The sequence below is a fragment of the Cucurbita pepo genome, chromosome 3 (assembly GCF_057944985.1).
Source record: "Cucurbita pepo subsp. pepo isolate OVF chromosome 3, ASM5794498v1, whole genome shotgun sequence".
NCBI lineage: Eukaryota > Viridiplantae > Streptophyta > Magnoliopsida > Cucurbitales > Cucurbitaceae > Cucurbita > Cucurbita pepo.
In genome coordinates this window covers 16,074,365-16,094,576 of record NC_141800.1, presented here as the reverse complement: position 1 = coordinate 16,094,576, position 20,212 = coordinate 16,074,365, and the positions used below count along the sequence as shown (strand labels likewise).

At 37.6% G+C, this 20,212-nt stretch overlaps 3 protein-coding genes across 3 annotated transcripts; 1 reads left to right on the top strand and 2 right to left on the bottom strand.

Annotated features, from left to right (window-relative positions):
- The first annotated feature begins 1,294 nt into the window (after nucleotides 1–1,294).
- Nucleotides 1,295–4,644, top strand: LOC111791570 (ethylene-responsive transcription factor ERF086-like). Its single transcript, XM_087122085.1, has one exon. It carries the CDS (start codon nucleotides 3,589–3,591, stop codon nucleotides 4,498–4,500), a length of 912 nt encoding a protein of 303 aa, XP_086978211.1. The 5' UTR covers nucleotides 1,295–3,588; the 3' UTR covers nucleotides 4,501–4,644.
- A 2,261-nt stretch (nucleotides 4,645–6,905) lies between these two features.
- Nucleotides 6,906–11,302, bottom strand: LOC111791203 (zinc finger CCCH domain-containing protein 34). Its single transcript, XM_023672455.2, has 7 exons — nucleotides 10,767–11,302; nucleotides 10,499–10,641; nucleotides 10,158–10,223; nucleotides 9,833–9,952; nucleotides 9,421–9,717; nucleotides 9,021–9,335; nucleotides 6,906–7,947 (listed from the first exon to the last, which is right to left on the bottom strand). Exons 1-7 carry the CDS (start codon nucleotides 10,852–10,854, stop codon nucleotides 7,549–7,551), a joined length of 1,428 nt encoding a protein of 475 aa, XP_023528223.2. The 5' UTR covers nucleotides 10,855–11,302; the 3' UTR covers nucleotides 6,906–7,548.
- A 5,813-nt stretch (nucleotides 11,303–17,115) lies between these two features.
- Nucleotides 17,116–20,209, bottom strand: LOC111790286 (transcription termination factor MTERF15, mitochondrial-like). The gene is made up of 2 exons (XM_023671149.2): nucleotides 19,112–20,209; nucleotides 17,116–17,381 (listed from the first exon to the last, which is right to left on the bottom strand). Exon 1 carries the CDS (start codon nucleotides 20,207–20,209, stop codon nucleotides 19,115–19,117), a length of 1,095 nt encoding a protein of 364 aa, XP_023526917.2. The 3' UTR covers nucleotides 17,116–17,381; nucleotides 19,112–19,114.
- Between the last annotated feature and the right edge of the window lie 3 nt (nucleotides 20,210–20,212).

The following is a 20,212-nucleotide window of genomic DNA, read 5'->3' as shown; positions in this document are numbered from 1 at the left end:
ACTTTCGGTGTTGTCTTCAACTAAAAATCCCTTTTTATTTTTGTTCTAATTTGGGCAAATGGGTCTCTACAAAAACCTATTTAGGGTAATGGGTGTTTCTCTGTTCGGGACTTTAGTGGATCGGTCCGGCATAGAAACGGATCGAGATTTCATGTTAGTTGGAGAGGGGAACGAAGTATTTCTTGTAAGGGTGTGGAAACCTCTCACTAGTAGACGTGTTTTAAAACGGTGAGACTGATGGTGACATGTAACGGGCTAAAGCGGACAATATTTACTAGTGGTGGGCTTGAGTTTTTACTAATGGTATTAGAGCTAGGCACCGAGCAGTGTGCCAGGGAAGATGCTGGGTCCCGTAGGGGGTGGATGATGAGACCCCATATTGGTTGGAGAGAAGAATGAAGTATTCCTTATAAGGATGTGGAACACTCTCCCTAGTAGACGTGTTTTAAAACTGTGAGATCGATGGTGATATGTAACGGGCTAAAGTGGACAATATTTACTACTGGTGGGCTTGAGCTGTTATTAATGGTATTAGAGCTAGGCACCGAGCGATGTGCCAGGGAGGATGCTGGGTCTCGTAAGGGGTGGATGATGAGACCCCATATTGGTTGGAGAGAAGAATGAAGTATTCCATAAGGGTGTGAGAACTCTTTCTAGTAGATGTGTTTTAAAACTGTGAAGCTGATGGCAATATGTAATGGGCCAAAGGGGACAATATTTACTAATGCTGAGTTTGGATGGTTACAAATGGTATCAGAGATAAGCATCAAGCGGTGTGCTAGCGAGGATGCTGGGCCTTGTAGATGGTGGATTATGAGATCCCACGTTGGTTGGAGAGGGGAACAAAATATTTCTTATAAGGGGGTGGAAACCTCTCCCTAGTAGATGCGTTTTAAAACTGTGAGGCTGATGACGGTATGTAACGAGCCAAAGCGGACAATATTTACTAGCAGTGAGCTTGGGGTGTTACAAATGGTATTAGAGCTAGACACCGAGTAGTGTCCCATCAAGGACGTTGTGCCCTGCAAGGGGATGGATGGTGAGATCCCACATTGGTTAGAGAGGAACCAAGTATTCCTTATAGGGGTGTGTAAACCTCTCCCTAGTAGACACGTTTTAAAAATGTGACACTAACGGTGATACGTAATAGGTCAAAGCGGACAACATTTACTAACAGTGGACTTGCGGTGTTACAAATGGTATCAAAGCTAGGCAGTGAACGGAGTACCAGTGATGGTGCTGGGCCCCGTAGGGGGATGAATTATAAGATCCCACATCGGTTGAAGAGGGGAACGAAGCATTCCTCATAAGGGTGTGGAAACCTCTCTCTAGTAGATACGTTTTAAAATCATGAGACCGACGGTAATACATAACGAGCCAAAACGGACAATATTTCTTAACGCCCATTTTATCTGCTTTCATGGTTTGGGCATCTGAATCATAGAGATAATAGAATATATATTTGCCACTTTCTGCCATTTGTCTTGTTGTTGAGATGTCTTTTGCAGTCAGAATGTGTCTCAATCATTATGTTTAAAATAGGCGGAAGCATGATTGTGAGGTATTGCTAGAAACAAGAAGAAGGAGCCTTACCCAATTGGATTATGATTGGTTAATGCTATTCCCAATGCCATTTTAGCATGTGAATTTGACTTCTTTCTTCTGTTCATTCAAAATTCTGCTATCATACATATGATTTAGATGCCCCCACACACACACACACCCTTTTGCTTTTGTTTTGCTGCCATTTTAATCTCCTTCTCAACTTAATTTGCCTCGACTCTATCTAGCCTTTTCATCATTGCTTTTGGAGATCATACAGAAACAAAGCCACCCATTTTCCTTTTCATTCAAGGTTATGCACTCTACCTGTTTGATAAAAGGTCTCAAAGAAAGCTAAGCTGGGAAATTGTACAACTTTTTACAGGCATTCATTCTGTTATTCTCTGGCAAAGTAGGCCAGTTTTCCCCTTGAATTCTTTGTTTTTTTTCTCTTTTTTCAAACATTTGGGATGCATTTAGTGATGCAAAAAGTCACCAATTTTCATTAAAATGAACTGCTTTGGTGGGAATGTCAGTCTTCAAACAAACATGCGAAACACTTTTTTGTCATATCATAGCTTAGTCAAAATACATTATGAGTCTCTCTACTTTGGTTTTTGTAATAGTTTTGGCCTTTGTCTTTCATTTGAGTTGAATGATTATAGCTATCTACTTAGCTTTTAAGTGAATTCCTAATGGACTTGATATGGTACTATATGTCTTCTTTGGCCTCTTGATATATCATCGTCGTTACGTTTAGAGGTAAAAGTAGAGAGACTAAAACGTCACGAGAGTCGAGATCTAAAATATGATTATTTTGACCGACTTTATCGTGTAAGTGGATAGCAAGCTGAAGTGGGTTTGCTAGCATGAAAACAGACAAGAAAGTCTCAAAAGAGTAGCTCTTGTTTAGGATATAATTAATTCAGTGTTTTTCTTTGTTAAGATATGAATAACCTTAACTGCTCCCTTTGAAAATCATGAAGTGGACAACAAAAACAAGCCAAAGTTCTTTTCTTGGTCCTGTTTTTGCTCACTCACATGTGCAAACTGGTGGTTGTTTGGGCCTTGTAGATATTGAACACATCCAAACATTCCTTAAACTAATCTTAATGTGTATTTCTATGCATTGGTGGTAGAGAGAAACGAAGCACTTTTATAAAGGTGTGGAAACTTCTTCCTAGTAGACGCGTTTTAAAACTGTGAGGCTGACGACGATACGTAACTGGCCGAAGCGGACAATGTCTGTTAGTGGTGGGCTGGGGCTGTTACAATAATAGTATCAGAGCCAGACACCGGACGATGTGCTAGCGAGGACGCTAGACTCCCAAGAGGGATGGATTATGAGATCCCACATCGGTTGGAGAAGAGAACGAAGCATTTCTTACAAGGGTGTGGAAACCTCTTCCTAGGAGACGTGTTTTAAAACTGTGAGACTGACGATGATACGTAACTAGTCAAAACGGATAATATCTACTAGCGGTAGGCTTAGGCTGTTTCAAATGGTATCAGAGTCAGACACCGGGCAGTGTGCCAGCGAGGACGCTGGGCCACCAAAGGTGGTGGTGGATTGTGCGATCCCATATCAGTTGGAGAGGGGAACAAAGTATTTCTTATAAGGGTATGGAAACCTCTTCCTAGGAAACACGTTTTAAAACCATGACAACGATACGTAACTAACCAAATCAGACAACATCTACGAGTAGTGGGCTTGAGCTGTTACAGGCGTATTATTCTTTCTCCTTTCTTTTCTTTTAGGGATTGTTCCAACTATTGTGGGAACTAGGAAAGAAAAAGATCAACATTTTCAAATATTATATCTGATGAGATTTGTACCTTTTTGTTTCATATCAGAGTGATTAAAGGGATTGAATAAGAAACAGTGACTTAAAGGAGAGTGTTCTTCCATAGAATGACTTCTACAACGTACTTCTTTTGTTCTTTCCTTTTTCTTCTTTAAAAAGAGCCTCAAGAGCTGCCTCAACCCTTCATCCCAAACCCAAAAAACCTCTGTTTTTTGCTTCTTTTTGTTCATTTTTTGCTCTAATGGCTACCTCCAAAGCCTCTGATAAAGCCTACCCAGTTCATGAAATTGCTCAAACTCAAATGGGTTTTGCTCTAATTCAAAGAAACTCATCTCAAATATCTCAAACTGGAGGAGAGAGAAGAGGCAGAAGAAAACAAGGTGAACCAGGAAGGTTCCTTGGTGTCAGAAGAAGGCCATGGGGCAGATATGCCGCTGAAATTAGAGACCCAACAACCAAAGAGAGGCACTGGCTTGGCACTTTTGACACTGCCCATGAAGCCGCCATGGCTTATGACAGGGCTGCCCTATCAATGAAGGGCACTCAAGCAAGAACTAATTTCATTTACTCTGACACCTCAACTTTCCACTCTCTTCTCACTGCTTTTGATGCCCAATCTTTGCTTCCTAATTCTGCTCTTTCTCACTCTAAAATGGTTACTCCAAATCCAAACAAGAACAACAAGAACAATAACATCCCATTTACTCAATCTCTGCCCTCAAATCCCTGTTTTGAAAATCTTGACACCAATTTCTTGTTCTCTAATGATTCAAACTCAGGTTACTTGAGCTGCATTGTTCCTGATAATTGCTTGAAACCCCCTTCAGATTCCACTACTTCAAATGATCTTCAAAAGTTGAGCTTCTTTGCCTCAAACTCCATTGATTCACAAGGTCTGGATGGTTCAGCCATGGCTTATAACAGTTCAAATGATGGAGTTTGGGATGAACAGCAAATTTGGATGAGTAATGGTGATGAACTCTCAGCTATAATCAATAGCTCCTCTTCTTCCTCATCCATGGTGGCTGAAAATGGAGATTTTCATCCATTTATGAACAGTTCTTATGGTGGTTTGTTGCCTCAGTCTTCTACTTGCTCTACTTATGCTCCTCCTTTAGGCGATGTGTTTGATTTTGGGTATCCATTACTTTGATTGTTTTTGCCCCTTTTTTGTTCATGCAACTACTTCCTGGCTTTTGTTTTCCTGTTGTGATATGAAGATGATCCATGTTTTAGCTCTGAAACTACTGTTCTATCTCTCATCTTTATGGAATTTTTATAGTTTATGAAGACAGGATTTCCAATGTTTTTGAATTAGACTGATACCCAATCTCTATTTTGAAGTGTTTCAACAGTGAAAGTTTGTCAAGATTACCTTTTTTGACCTAAAGAGTCAAAAATTTTAAAAATACAATCTCAATGATCTTATATTGAATCAAACCATTTTTCAAAATAATATTTTATATGTAAATTTATAAAATTATTTCGGAATTTTATTACAATCACGTTCCCAATTTGAATATATACCATGAATTTGAGTATAGCCTAACTTGTGGTATTGCATTTTTGACCTAAATCGGGATTTTGAATTTTCACTCTCACCAGTCACGCCTTTTTTACAACATATAAGTAAAAATGATATTATTTATTTAGTCGATCGAAACGTAACTCATTTATCAAAATGAAAATAACTCAGTTGTCGTTAGTACACTTAACTGATTAAGATACATACATATCTTTTCTAGTGTGTGTTAAAGTGAACGTCTAACGTGTTTCTAATTACGTGGGTAGGCTAGCATTAAATACTAAAAAGTCGGTAAAGTTTGGAGATTTTTAGGAGATTAAAAAGGTCACTACTTGAGTGAGTGTATATTTGTGAAAAGGGTTTGATAAGGACAGTTGTCCTAATCTTTAAGGGTCAATTTGTATGTTAATATGCAGCTTACCCTAATCTAAGGATGTTTCTTTGTTTTGTCTATAAATGAATGTCCTTTTAAATTGACAAAACAAGTTGGAAGGCATTTTGCATGATTGGTTATATTAAATAATCCATATTTTTATTTTTTATTTTTATTTTTATTTTTATTTTATTGTTTTATATAATCCAATAAAACTCATGAAAAAGTATAAATGGAAGAGCCAAGAGGTTTTTGAAAAACTAAAAAGAAGAGAAAAATAATGACAAAGGGAATATCTTTTAGCTAAACAAAGCTTTATTACTTAAACACAGAAAGCACACAACAGACTATCTCCTAAAATATAAAGAGCCTTGGGAGAAGGAGATCCCACCATTTCAAAAGCTCATTCGGGCAACGTTCGATTATCTTCCCTTTTGAGCTTCCCTTCAAAGTTTTTAAAAACATGTCTACTAGGTAGAAGTTTCTACACGCTTATAAAGAATTTTTCGTTCTCGTCCCCATTTGATGTGAGATCTTACAATCTACTCCGTTCGAGGTTCAACGTCCTCGCTAACACTTGTTTCCCATAAGTAAAAATAGTAGCATACATGAACTTTTATTTTCAAAGGCTAAAAATCAAATCTCAAATGATTACCCTACCATACCTAAAATTTATAGACAGACAAGTAGGAATATATGAACTATAAATTTATAGGTAAAAAATCATTTCTAAAACATAGCATACCTCGAAAATCCATGGAAAGCTGTAATTGACGCATACCTCGACTGGTTGAGGCATATGTTTTTTTTTTTTTTTTTTTTTGACCAAAATGTCGGAAGTTCGAAAAAACTATCCCAGGGGAAGAACATTGGAATAACACCTAATTAATAAAGAAATGATCATTAAAGAGCTTTCGGCTTCAAAAGCTCTCTAATGCTTCTTCTAAGCCTTCGGCCCGTTTTGCAGCTTGGTTTTGGCTTTGGGCTTCGACAGATTTTCTTTCCATGTAGCTGATTGAAGCTTTTCATCGCCATGTCCTTAACTTCAGCAAATGGGGTCTCTTCTAGAGTGTTCTAGAAACCAACAGTAACCTTAAGAAAGGAGAAAAGGAAATGGAGATCTGAATCTGAAAAGGTTCCCTCCCTTCTCAAGACAAACTAAATCAGGAACCTGCCTTACAGAATACAAGGATTCAACACAGAATATGAATAGCTTAGATTTGGATTCTCTTCCTTTTGCAGAAAAGAAATGGTAAACATCAGCCAACAACAGTAACAGCTTTGAGGACATCAGACATACATCAGCATTGCAATATAAGAGAAAGAGACAAATTGGGCAAGAATCAACAATATTGTTACCAAGAACCAAGAATCAACAATATAAACCATCAATGAAACTTGCCTTGTAATTTCAATAGCCAGACATTAATAATATTCTATGTTGCTTCCTAAGAAAAAGAGACAAATTGGGCAAGAATTACCTCAAGTATTGTATTGTTGGGAAAGCATCATCATTGCTATCGTACTTCCACTGCAAGAAGAAACCTGTAGTGTAGCCATAGTATTTTTCTAGACAATATCAAAAGTTAGGAGAGGGGGAATTATTTCAGCTCTAAAGTTAACAAAATTTCAGGAGGACTATTATATCATACGCAAGAGAGGAGAAATTGTTATAGAATTTGAAAGTTTCTTTTGAAATGTAAACCTTGTAAATTCATCCAAAGCCAAGCCAAGCAATGAATGTCAGTACGTAACGTGATATTAAAATCCCGTACAAGATCACATAGCCATTGGGATGACTCCCAGAGTCTTAAATACATCTTTTTCCACAATAAATGAGGGAAAAAAACGAGTGGGAATAACACAGCTTCAAATTCATATTCAATTCGATTTGAAAGCTTGTGTTCTGGTCATAGGAAAATTTGGAAAGAGATAGGCATAAATCACCGTGGAACAGACCATTTTGTATGTCTTGAGAAAGAGTGATTAAAGCAGCAAAAATGGGTCACAAACTCCAGAGAGGAAGTCGTGATGCAGAGGTGCCTAATTTGATCGCTGCTTTCAGGATTATTCATAAGGCAGAGGCAGAAGGCTGTACGAAATTTGCTACATTCCTTTAGGTTGACCATAACTTATTCAGGCTGAGATAAATTTTAATATAAGGATTGTATGGACACAGAAGGTCAGAGCTGAGGTATGCTAGACCTGGACGACTATGGGACCATTGTAGTAGGAAAAGAAAAGGTCTTTGGTTTTGGGCTTGGGCAAAAAATAGGATGCTCTGATCCTGAGGCAGCTTGGCTTCAAGTACGACCTTCGACACTGGTGGTGCTGGAGGTACTGCTCTGTGACGGGACAGAAGTTTGGGAAGATCGTTGAGCACTTGAATGAGAATACATTTCTGTCCTCGATGTAGTTGAACCAACCAATCCACTAGTAGAGGTGCTCATTGATGAAGACATTCTTGAAGGGTTAGAATCCTTTCTGGATCCCGAAAAATGTTCAGGCTTCAACTCTGAAGATGAGGATGATGGGGCTAAAGTACCGGCTACTGATCCCACAGGGTAGGGTGCCACTGGCATATCAGCAAGAGATGATGCAGATGGACTATAACTAAGTCGATCCATGGAGTGGTCGAATTTGCACGCAGGGCCAAACTTGCACATTCCTCGTTGCATGAAGTGAGTACAAGGTGGTGCACCCTGACAAAAGATTACGTTAGCAACCATTCTGCCTACGCGGCTAAAAAGGGGAACACAACCGTACAAACATTTAGAAACTATAGACAAATGGCTACCAGAGAAATGCATTAAACGCATTATTTGAAGTAATGTTAATAAGTTCAATCAAGCCATTTAACTTGCACATATAGCAGCTGCATAGCGGAAGATTAAGAAGACGACTAAAATTCAATCGTTATTTGGCATGCAAATTACAGTGCAGTACAAGTTTACCATTAACGGCTTCCTTTCTCCCCTCTCAAAGAAGGTTAGCATGTAACTTAGCGCTAACTATACAGAAAATGTATGGGAGTTTAAGCACTACATGTGCCTCAAATCTAACAGCCATGTTACGTAAAGTCCTCAAGCAAGATACCCGAGGATCTGGAAAGGGAATATTTTTTTTAGTAAGATGAAGTTTATTTGAGCTCTTCCAACATGGATCTCGAGGAGGAAACATATAAAATATGATTGACAGGAAGATGAAAAAACTAAGTCGATGTAATCCCAATTATTGGAAAATTAATTTCAGTCTCAGCAATTAACACAACAGGCATATTGAGGTTAAAAGTCCCCATAATTAAGTCTTAACAACAAGAAAAATTTCCAGAATAGAATACATGTTTCAAATGCATGACCTACGTTAAGAACTCAAACAGAGACCTGACTGCAAATATTGTAACTAAACAATGAAACTACTCTTTAAGGATATGTTCCCTCTTCAGGTATTCAAACAAGTGCCAAAAAAGCATTATATAATCAATTTTATAGCTTAAGTCATCAGTGATAGGGAACAGTACAGATTATGTCTGGCTGAGCATTAACGCAAGAATTTCAAGAATAGTTTTGGAATTGAGCAATTTCTTTTTTACTTTCACTAATTAGATAGCAAGTGGAGAATCAGAAAAAATCTAATGTCCATCACTAAATACATCCGATTGGCAAGAATGGTTAAGATAGTGAGAGTGAATCAAGAAATAAGATAGACAACAAAATATTCAAAATCTAAGCATGATTTTAATTCAAATGAGATTTTGGTGCAAAAAGAGACTAACCGGGCGTAGAGGAAGACCTAGCTGGCTAAGGACAACACCTGGACTTGAAGTAACGAATTCTGGCGGGTGATGGTATCTACAAGAAGATCCAAATTTACAATCCCCTGTTCTCATGTAATATTGACACTCTGGTTGGCCAGGTCTTTCTGGAAATGAGTGCTCCTTCTGGCTAGTACTAGAGGGACCAGCAGATGGCATGGGCTGATAGGATCCGGCATAGACAGGTGCAGAAGGTGAAACGTGTGCCATACCATAAAGTGGCCCTGATCCAACAGAAGGTTGAGCACTGGGAGAGGCTACTGGACTCATAGGTGTCTGCACCAGTTGTTAACAGCTCCATTAAGTGCACGGAGATAAAATTAAACAAAATGGCAAGTAAGACCAAGAGAAGGGTTCATACTGGGTAAGGACTCCAACTTGGGAAAACGCCTGGGGAAACCAACATAGGACCATAAGGGCCGGGAACATATGGGCTTGACAGCAATGAAGGCCTTGCAAGTATTACTCCATATTGCTGTGACGAATGAGCAGATGGAGATTGCACCGGAGGATAAACAGAGGGTGCAGGCACTGGTGTAACCTGAATAGGTGATGGTGCTGGAAACTGCAAGCCAGCCGGTTCTGGGTGATGAAATTTGCACGTAGCACCAAACTTACACTGCCAATTCTTCAAATAATAAGAACACTCCTTTTCACCCTGCCATCAAAAGCCTGTAGGTTAGAGAACTTAGATGGATATATAAATAGACATAAATGTATCGGTGTCCATGTCGTAAAACGATCGAAACATGTTAAAGGAAGTAGACACAGACCGGTCGTAGTGGATAGCCATAGAAATTCAGTGAGACGGGGCTAAGAGAACCTCTTTCCTGCTGAGGATGGTGATACTTACAGGAAGCGCCAAATTTGCACATTCCTGTCCTCATATAGTACTGCAGATTTCATTAAGATCAGCATTATCAATGACAACCCATGTACATGAATCAACCAATAACAGCGCATTTTAGCCACAATGAACACACAAGTCCCCATCCCACACTCTCAAAGAATTTCACTAACGCACATTGCCCAAGATCCTCCCCTTGAAGACTAGACACCAAAAGTTTCATATCCAATTGAACCACCAGAATGAAGTACCTGGCACACGGGCTGCCCTATTCGTTCGGGATACTCTCTTCCAGCAAGTCTCGAACCTCCTAAAATCTGATCAGCGCAAAATCCACCGAAATCAACGAATAAACAAAGAGGCGTAAAGTTGGGAAGCACTTCGCCGACAATTCAACGATAACATTTTGAAAAATAATGGAATCTTCGTAAAGTCGGAAGTAAACAACAAGAAATAAACTAAGAAAATGATTAGAAGTGAAGGTGAAGTAGAGCAATTGGAAGGATCAAATTGCTTAAATCCCAATCAAACCTCAAAGTAAGCCCTAAATTAGAGGAAATTAACAGAAACAGAAAAAGATCGAGAGGAATACCGCGTTACGCTCACGAGGATGATTGAACCTACAACGAGAGCCATATCCACAAAATCCCGTACGTAGGTAATATATACAATCAGTCTCTTCAGGTCGTTCAGGGTACGATTCCCGCTCCCTCGATCCCAAAGGCCAAAGCGGCTCTACATTATGAGAAAATCAAAATGAAACAAACAAACAAACAAACAACCAGGAAATAGCGTCGAATCGTAGCGAAAACCTGAAATAATCAAGAGTGAAAGTCGGAATGCAAAGTGGATAAACTAACCTCCATGAGCAGTATCGGGTCCGGAAGCGGTCCATTCAGGCGAAGGATCGGAGTGAGAGGGTTCCATAGAGTGACCGTACGGGTTCATGGTACGGCCTCCGGCAAGGTGAGAAGAAGAAGAAGAAGAAGAAGATTGAAGAGCTTCAGAGAGAGAATGGAGATTCCGATTCCGATACCGAATCCGATACCGATTCCGATCACATGGGGATCGTGTTCGAGAGAAGAAACGAAGTTAGGGGAAGAGGAAGAAGCGCTATCTTCCTTTTTGGATTTTCTGGGTTCCTTCCTTCGCCCCCTCTCTCTCTCTCTCTCTCTCTCTCTCTCTCTCTCTCTCTCTCTCTCTCTCTCTCTCTCTCTCTCTCTCTCTCTCTCTCTCTCTCTCTCCTGCTTCCCCTACACAACAGTGGCTCTGTTCTAAGCTCTCTCTCTCCTCTCCTCTTCTCTCTCTCTCCTCTCCTCTTCTCTCTCTAGAAAGCACTTTTGAAAGCGCTTTTGTGCTTACAATCTCTCTCTTCCTTTCTGTTCCATAACTTTGAGAGGTTCTCTTTTTGTGTGTGTAAGAGTTGGTTGGTCTTTATACGCGCCAAACACATATAAATATTTTTTTTATCTAATAAATATCTATTTTATCTTTTTTTTAGAGATAAAAATATACAAATTTAAATATTTAAATATTTATCTTCTTTTTTTTAATTTCAATTTTTAAATTTTAGGGATTAGATTTATGATAAAAATATTTTTATTTTTTTAAGTGAAAAATAATATAATTTAATTATGATTTAAATCATTAAGTTTTGATAATTAACCATTTAATTTAAATTCCAAATTTACATGTATAAGTAAAAATTAATACAAAATTATAGAAAAAATACAATAATAATAATGTTTTAATTAAATTTGAGTGGTTTATCCGAGTTTAAATTAAATTGGATAATATATATTCAAAATTAAAAATTAAAAAATGTAACGTTTTTTTTTTTTTTAATTTAGAGACTAAATGAAAATTAAATTTAAAATAATATTTTATTGTTAAAAAAATTAAGAACCAAATAGTAGGAGTGTTCATATGATCCAATAACACAGACGGATTAGATTAGGGAACTCAAATCTTAAAGGTTGGGTTCGGCTAGATTTTTTTTTTTTCGAACTTGGGTTGGGTTGTCGACTCAATTTGCAGGAACAATTTGCACGAGTTATAGTCCAATCTAACACTATCCTATTTTTAAAAAAAATTTGCGATCGATGTTAATGATGAATTGTGACTTATAAATACTCAATATTTGAATTTTATAAGATTTTAGTTATTAATGTAACATTTATTGTGGATAAATAATTCCGGTACAACTCAATCCAACTCAAAGCAGAAATAGGGGTTGGGTTAGGTTGAATTGGTCAGTGAACTCGAGCTACTTGAGTCACCAATCTAACCAACTCGAAATTTTCGAATAATCCGATCTGAACTTTTTGCCTACAAATATCCATTCATATTAATTTTTTGTAATTTAAAAATATAATTATCATATTAAAATAAAAACATTATAGATATTAATAATATGTACGGACGAGTTAGCATTGGAGTTGTAACAATCAAAAACTTTATGGTCCTAATTTGAATCTAATTCCTTTTGTCTCATCTCTTTTCATATTTTATTCTCTCTTTTTTTTTTTTTTTTATACAAAATTATATTTTAATTACTCTAATTTAAATAGCTACAAAACGGCATCGTAATTCATATCATGTAGGACATCACTTAGTAGATCATCTCGAATACATACAGGGAATGATCCGTCGTGTGGTTCCTATCGTGTAGAGCACAGCTTTAGTAGGTTATCTTATATACATGCACGGAGTGACCTGTCATATGGGTTCATATTGCATAAGACACGACCCTAGTAGAATCACGTTATGTACATGCAAAGAGTGACCATGTAAGCAAGCTCGTATTGTTGTAGTATGACCCTATCAAAATTTGTTACATACAAGGAACGACTAGCATGTGTGTGCACATCATGCATGACATGCCTTTAATAGAATCTCGTCACATACATGCAAGGAGTGAACTCATATGCTGTAACAGCTCAAGCTCATCGCTAGCAGATACTATCCTATTTGGGTTTTTTCTCAAGGTTTTTAAAACACGACTGCTAGGGAGAGATTTCTACACCCTAATAAAGAATGTTTCGTTCCCCTCTCCAACTGACGTGGGATCTCACAGTCCACCCCCTTCAGGGCCTAACGTGCTCGTTGGCACTCGTCCCCTCTCCAATCGATGTCATTCCTATCTCCAATCAATGTGAGATTTCATAATCCATATTTCAGGGTCCATCGTCCTCACTGGTACTCGTTCCTCTTTCATTCGATGTGAGATCTCACACATGCGAACTTATATCATTAAGGCACGACCTTATTAGAATTTGGTATATACAAGGAGTGATCCCGTGTATTATCATGTATGGCATAACCCTAGTAGAAATCACATCGTACACATGCAACGAGTGACCTCGGGTTCTTATCATTAGATCGAATGTTACAAATTCATGACAAAAAGTGAGTTTAGGGAAGAGAGAGAAAAGGGTAAATTGGTCATTTCACATGTAAGGATGTACTTGAGGAGAGAGATAATTAAGGGATTATGAACTAAACCTCGGGAGGCTGCCTGTCTCGTCCTTAGAATAAGATTGAAAAGATTTCGAGGTTGTCTTGTCTAAAGTCCAGTTGGCATGTAACAAAGGGATTTTCTTAAAAAGGTTGTTTTTTTTTTTGTTTTTTAATAATTAAAAATATTAATAAAAACTTTATGGGATTATTAATTTTTAATTTGAGAGTTAGGTTTAATCCATTGAGTTTATTTCATGTTGGTCCACGGTCCCGACCAATTTCTAGAGTTAAAATATATGAGAGAAATTGACGTGTTTAGCTGAATTGCTCTTATTCAAATATTATATCAGTTCCTTCGTGTATCACTCTTTCACTCACATGTCACGTGTCCACTAGCTTTCACATTGGTTCTTCGAACCACGTCTTATTAGGAGAGGTATCGCTCTGATACCACTTGTAACGCCTCATGCCCACGATTCGAAATTTGGATTCGACGCCTATTTGACTCTACATTCCCTTGCACCCCTTATAACAAGATGCACGTTTCTTTTCGATGGCTCAATCATAAAAGTAAACTAAACACGTTTTACTTTGAACAATCATATATTAGGTGACTTCTTACGAACCGTGTCGATTAAAATTTATAATTTAACCTAAATTTTTATTAATATATTTAGAATCTTGAAAATAAGATATTAGAGATTTTATCATTCAAACAATGGAGCACGCGGATGACGGCTTTGTTGGTCCGCAACGAAGGCCACTAGTCCACCAACCAAAGTTTGACATGTAATCATATCGTGTCACGTTCTCATTCCGTGATTATATTCCACGTGGTATTTAAACGGTCTAGGAAATGTAATTTATTTATTTATTTATGATTTAATTTTCTAATAATTATATTATCTTAGAGTGAACTCTATATATTATTTTTGATTTATAAAATAAATAAATATGTAGGAATTATTTCTCACATATTTTTTTAAAAAATTTCAATACACAATTTTAAATATTAATTCACAAAAATAACACACTTTTTTTTTTAATTGAAAAATATAAAATTCGAATTTTTTTTATTATTTATTTAAAAAAATATCTAATTCTCTCTCTACAAAATACGGTGGGAAGAGGAGAGAAAAGAATCAAACATAAAGAATTTAGAGTCAAAAAGGGGATTTTAAAATGAATGAAAAAACAAATCCTGTAATCTTGGAAGAATTTGAATCGTTGATTTGGTTGTTTGGTGCCAGTAAATGGACGGCTAAGATAGGTTGAGATTAAACGACGTCGTTAAGGGAGTTGGTGAGAAGTCTTAAATGTCGAGTGCCGGTGGTCGGGTCGACCCGGGAATTGCACCACGTGTCGGCGAAGTACCCGGAAACCGGACCAGATGGTCAGCCGGTGGTGGAAAAGTGGATTTTGACTTGGAAGATTGATGGCCACAAGTGGAGTGGCAGTTTCGTAATTAATGGCTCGTGTGTAATTGGTTCGCGTAACTGGCCCAAGTTCCCGAGTGTCGGTGACCTATTTGCTCGTTTTTTAAGTTGTTATAATTTACGGGCCGACCTATACTACTCTTCGTGAGCTCTGTCTTGTTTTGTAAATTCCCTTTTTCATGGGCTAAATTTAATTATTTTTTTTATTTTTAAAATATTAGACTTCAAAATTATATTTAGAATATAAATTTGTTGGAACTTGAAAAGATGTTCGAAAATTCATGTTTCTGTTATATGAATACGACTCTCCACAATGGTATGATATTGTCCACTTCGAGTATAAGCTAACTGAAAAGGCCTCATACTAATGGAGAGAGTATTTTTTTTATTATAAATCTACGATCATTCTCTAAATTAGCCGATGTGGGACTTTCATCATCCAACCGTTTCAATTGCGACATCTCTCATCACAACCTAACAACCCTTGCCTCGACAAAATTTCAAGCTTAATGTTGATGATTCGGTTTCGGGCTCGAGGTTTTTTTCAAATGTGTTATAGATTTGGAAACTGACCCATATGATTTAAACTAAAAGTTTAAAAGCTTAAATACCTAATTTACCCTTCATTTTTTAAAAATATATAACTATTTTACAATAAACTTAACAATTAATTAGTTATAAATAGTTTTGTATAACTATACCTTAAGGGTAAAAGGTTATCCTCAAATATCACAAAAAAAAAAAAAAAAAAATAATAATAATAATATATATATATATATAGTTAAAAATAATTAATTTAAGATATAGGGTTAAAATACATTTTCAATACAACTTAAAATAATGTAATTTTTTTTATTTTGTTATTATTACCATTTCTTTATTTACTAAAAAAATGGTAATTTTAAGAAATTCATATTTGATTCTAGAAAATACTATTTCATTAAAAAAAGGTGACATATATTATATTAAGTGTAAAAATGTGAGATTAAAATAATATAATATTATTAATAATTTGAAAATATACCAAACATTTTTCTTTTATTAGCTAACTTAAAATAAAAGACATCAAAGTTCTATTATTATTTACAAATTTTATGTAACCATTATAGTCATTTAATAGGGACAAAATAAATGACAGGAATAATTATTAGACTTTGGTTTCAAATTAAAAAAAAAAAAATACAAAAATATCTTTGGAAAAAAAAAGTGAAATCGAGTGGTCCCCACAAATGTTGTCCTGGCATTTCATGGAGCACTTAACGTGCCATCTCATAGGCCTGCAGTGGGCCCCACTCCTTTTGTTTTAATATGTATTATAAAACGGGCTTGGATTGGAGGAGATTTGAGATCGGACAACAATATGGGCCGGCTTGTCCGGCCCAATTCGTTCATTATGTGAGAATCGGACAACAATATGGGCCGGCCCAATTCGTTCCTTGTGTGAGAATCGGACAACAATATGGGCCAGCCCAATTCGTTCATTATGTGAATCGGACAATAATATGGGCTGGCCCAATTCGTTCATTATGTGAGAATCGGACAATAATATGGGCCGGCCCAATTCGTTCATTATGTGAGAAGCAAGACTTACTAGCAAGACCTTAATAAAGTATATGACATATATAACAATTCACATATATAATGATTTACATGTTTATCTTTTCAAAAAGCGTCTATTAGACAGAGGTTTCCACACTCTTATAATGAATGCTTTGTTCCACTCTCCAACCATCGTGGGATCTCACAATTCACCCCCTTGGGGTCCAACGTCTTTGTTCGCACACCGCCTGATGTCTGGCTTTGATACCATTTGTAACTGCCCAAGCCCACTGTTAGCAGATATTTTCCGCTTTTGCTCGTTGCATTTCGTTGTCAGTCTCACGATTTTAATATACGTATACTAGGGAGAGGTTTCCATCGCCCGATGTCTGGCTTTAATATCATTTGTAACCGTCCAAGCCCACCGCTAGCAGATATTGTCCGCTCTAACCCGTTGCATATCGCCGTCAACCTCACAATTTTAATACATGTATACTAGGGAAAAGTTTCCACACCCTTGTAAGAAATCCCTCGTTCCCCTCTCCGACGATACGACATCCCTCGTTCCCCTCTCCGATCGATACGATATCTCTCGTTCCCCTCTCCGACTGATACGATATCTCTCGTTCCCCTCTCCGACCGATATGATATCTCACGTAAATAGAGTAGGTGACATATCAACTAGAAACACTACATAGAATTATAATTCAAAATTAGCGGAAGAAAAGAAGTCAACAATCAACTCGAATATAGAGCCAAAACTAGTTTAGACATATTTGAATCCTCTAACTCCACTTTATTTGTAACGACCCAAAATTTCAAAGTCTCGAACAATGGATCGTTACTTAAAACATTTAAATTCATGCATCCAATTTATGAAAATCTTATTTTCATAGAAAGACCGGAAGAGATCACTTAAATACATGAAGTGCAGGATTTAAAGGCAAAGCACAAAGAAGACTAAGGACTCAAATGTGATAGAATTCTCTATAGCCAACAGCCCACGTGTGCCTCTGCCTCGATTGCTACATCAAACTCCACCTGAAAAGAAAGTTGAAGTTGCAGGAATGAGTATATAGAATATACTCAGTAAATAGTTTGCTGGTAGTTCGTATTTCTTAGTTAAGTCTTATTGATCTTGTTCATCGTTTGGTATCTTATTCTCTTTTCGGGATTTGTCCTCATGTCTAGACCACACCCTAAATTTTCTCATTTTAGTTTTTCTTGGTTCATGGTCTTATTTGGATCTCCAGCGGAATACTCTTAAGTTCTTTAGGTCACTAGGCTAATTGTCTCTACTAGTCTCTTTTCTTCATCATCCAATCTCAAGGACATCGAGGCGCGACCTCGATACTCAAGGTTCATGTATTTTAGGAATCGACCAACTCTCAAGTGTACTATTGGAGACCCCTGTCACTCGTGACAGGTTCACTTAAAATAAACTAACTGGCAAGCTTTGTAAGTCCCTAAAAAATAGTATCATCAATAAGATGACCAGTTCTATAGTTACGCGGACCCCTGACAATCGAGTCAAGTTCACGATTAGAGGTTAGTTGGCGAACCCCTAATCGTCCCCGGATAACCGCTAACTCATATGCATGAACAATAAATCTCGACCAACTCTAATGTACCAATGTGAACCCTTGTCACTCGTGACAGGTTCACTAATAGAAAGTTAATTGGCAAACTTCCTATAAGTCCCCACAAGGTACCATCAACAATAAAATGACAAGTTCTATGGTTAAGCAGACCCCTGACAATCGAGTCAGGTTTACGGTTAGAGGTTAGTTGGCGAACTCCTAATCGTCCCCAGATAACTGCTAATACTCTAACGTGCGTGACAGAGGCATAACTTAATGATCTAATCATGAAAAGCTAGTCATGAATCTCAGTTCTTAAGGTAGTTGCATACGCGTTTCAATAAAGTTTAAACAAACATACTCATTCTATGCTCAAACTTCTAAAACATACTTACTATACCATAGTTTCATGTATACTATGAGCATAGCTAAATCCAAGGTTCCAAGGTGCCACTTACCTGAAACACTTGACAACGTTTTTTTGTTTGGATTTGTGTCTTTGGAGGGTTCCAAAATTTGCCAAACTCCTCAGATAATTCCACTGCATGCTCGCCATCGCGTCTCCCTCTGATTCGTTTCCGACGCCCACAATCCTCAAATCTCGTAGATCCAAAGTGATATCTTGATTCTCCATTCCCTTCCGCCCATTTCGACTCTTTTTCTCCACTAACCTCAAGCTCCAAGCCTCGGCGGTGGAGGTCCTCAAACTTTTCGCCTAATCGATCAGATGGCGCTTGTGGGTCTCAATCGCGAAGTTTCCGACCGACGTGGACTCACAACGAGTTCTCCCAATGGTTGGTCTCCGAGAGTTCGTGAGCTCCTCCTCCATTTTCAACGTCTCTCCAACCCTCTTCTTCTGCCCTCGAAGAGTCCTTAAAAATGGGCTACTCCACAGTCTTTTGCTGCCTGCGGTTTTTCGGCGGTGGCATCTGCCACACGCTTTCTTTCTTTCTTTCTTTCTATTTTATTATTTTATTATTATTATTTATTTTACTTTTTATCCGATGGGTATTACAATTATTATTGTTACAACGTGCTATAGTCAGTTCAGCTCAAACCATCATTTAATTAACAATCTAAATAGCAGCCAATTCAGCACAAGCTCTTGAACATACATCAATTTTTAGATATCAATAGACATATGAACAAGCAAAACAGGTAAATGTTAACATTTAGTGAAGGAGAATGAACCTGCTATCTCTTAGCATCCTCCAATTTCTCTTTATACAACATCAACAATTCAGGAATCAGCTCCTTATGAGGGTCGATGAATTTGGCTAAGAATCGGCTTTCAGTAGAATCAAACAGCAAAGGAAGATTCACATCTTTCTTAATCAAACCCTTTGACAGCAAAACTTGATAAACAGAGCCTCTTGGCACAATCCTCTTCTTTAAACTAAGTGAAATCAGAGCAGGTCGCTTTGCAATGTATGAAGGTTCACACCCAATCTTGTTCACAAAGAAATCCATTACGCCATTGATCTTATTCTCGGAAGCCATCATACACCATGGATGCCTTCGAAAAGCGGAGAGAATCTCTTCTTCAGGCCATCCCCATTTCTTGTAAACTTCAACTTTTTTTCTCCATGTAGATTTGCTCATTGCTCGCATAGCCAAAACAGCAAGAACAAACTTCAATCGCAGAGGGTTGAATCCCATTTCCTTAACTTCCTCCACAATCTCCTTGAATCGGACGGTGTTTATCAAGAACACTCGTGGTTGGTAGTGAAGAATGGTTGCAATGTTGGAATCAGGGACTCCAATTTGTATTAGAGTTTCAACATTGGGACGAGCATGAATTTGGAGATCACAAGTGAGAATACCTAAAAACCGTTTTATGGATGCGACAGTCTTCTCCTCAGTTTGAAGTAGCTCTTGAATGTAATCAAAAGCTGGAATGATTTTTCTGTCTAAACTTCGCGCTAAAATCGAAGGATAACTACACACTAATTTGGCAATCTCGGGGGAAGAAAGGCCTTTCGATTGAAAGAACAACAATTTTGGCAATAGCGTCTTTTCGGGGTTCGCGGAAAGAACTTGAGGGAGTTTCTTGACAAGATCAGAGATCTGTGTTTTTGAGAATCCATGATTCTCAAAGAACACGATTACAGGCTTCTCATCGTTCTCTGGCTTGACAGAATTAGAATCCGGCGATGCAGATTTTAGAGATGATTCGATCTCAGAAGAAGTCGATGAGTATCTGAGAGATTTCAACGGACTTTCAGAAAATCCGTGAGCAAAAACTGTTGATGGCTGCCTGACTCTAATGATTCGACGAAGCAACAACATGAC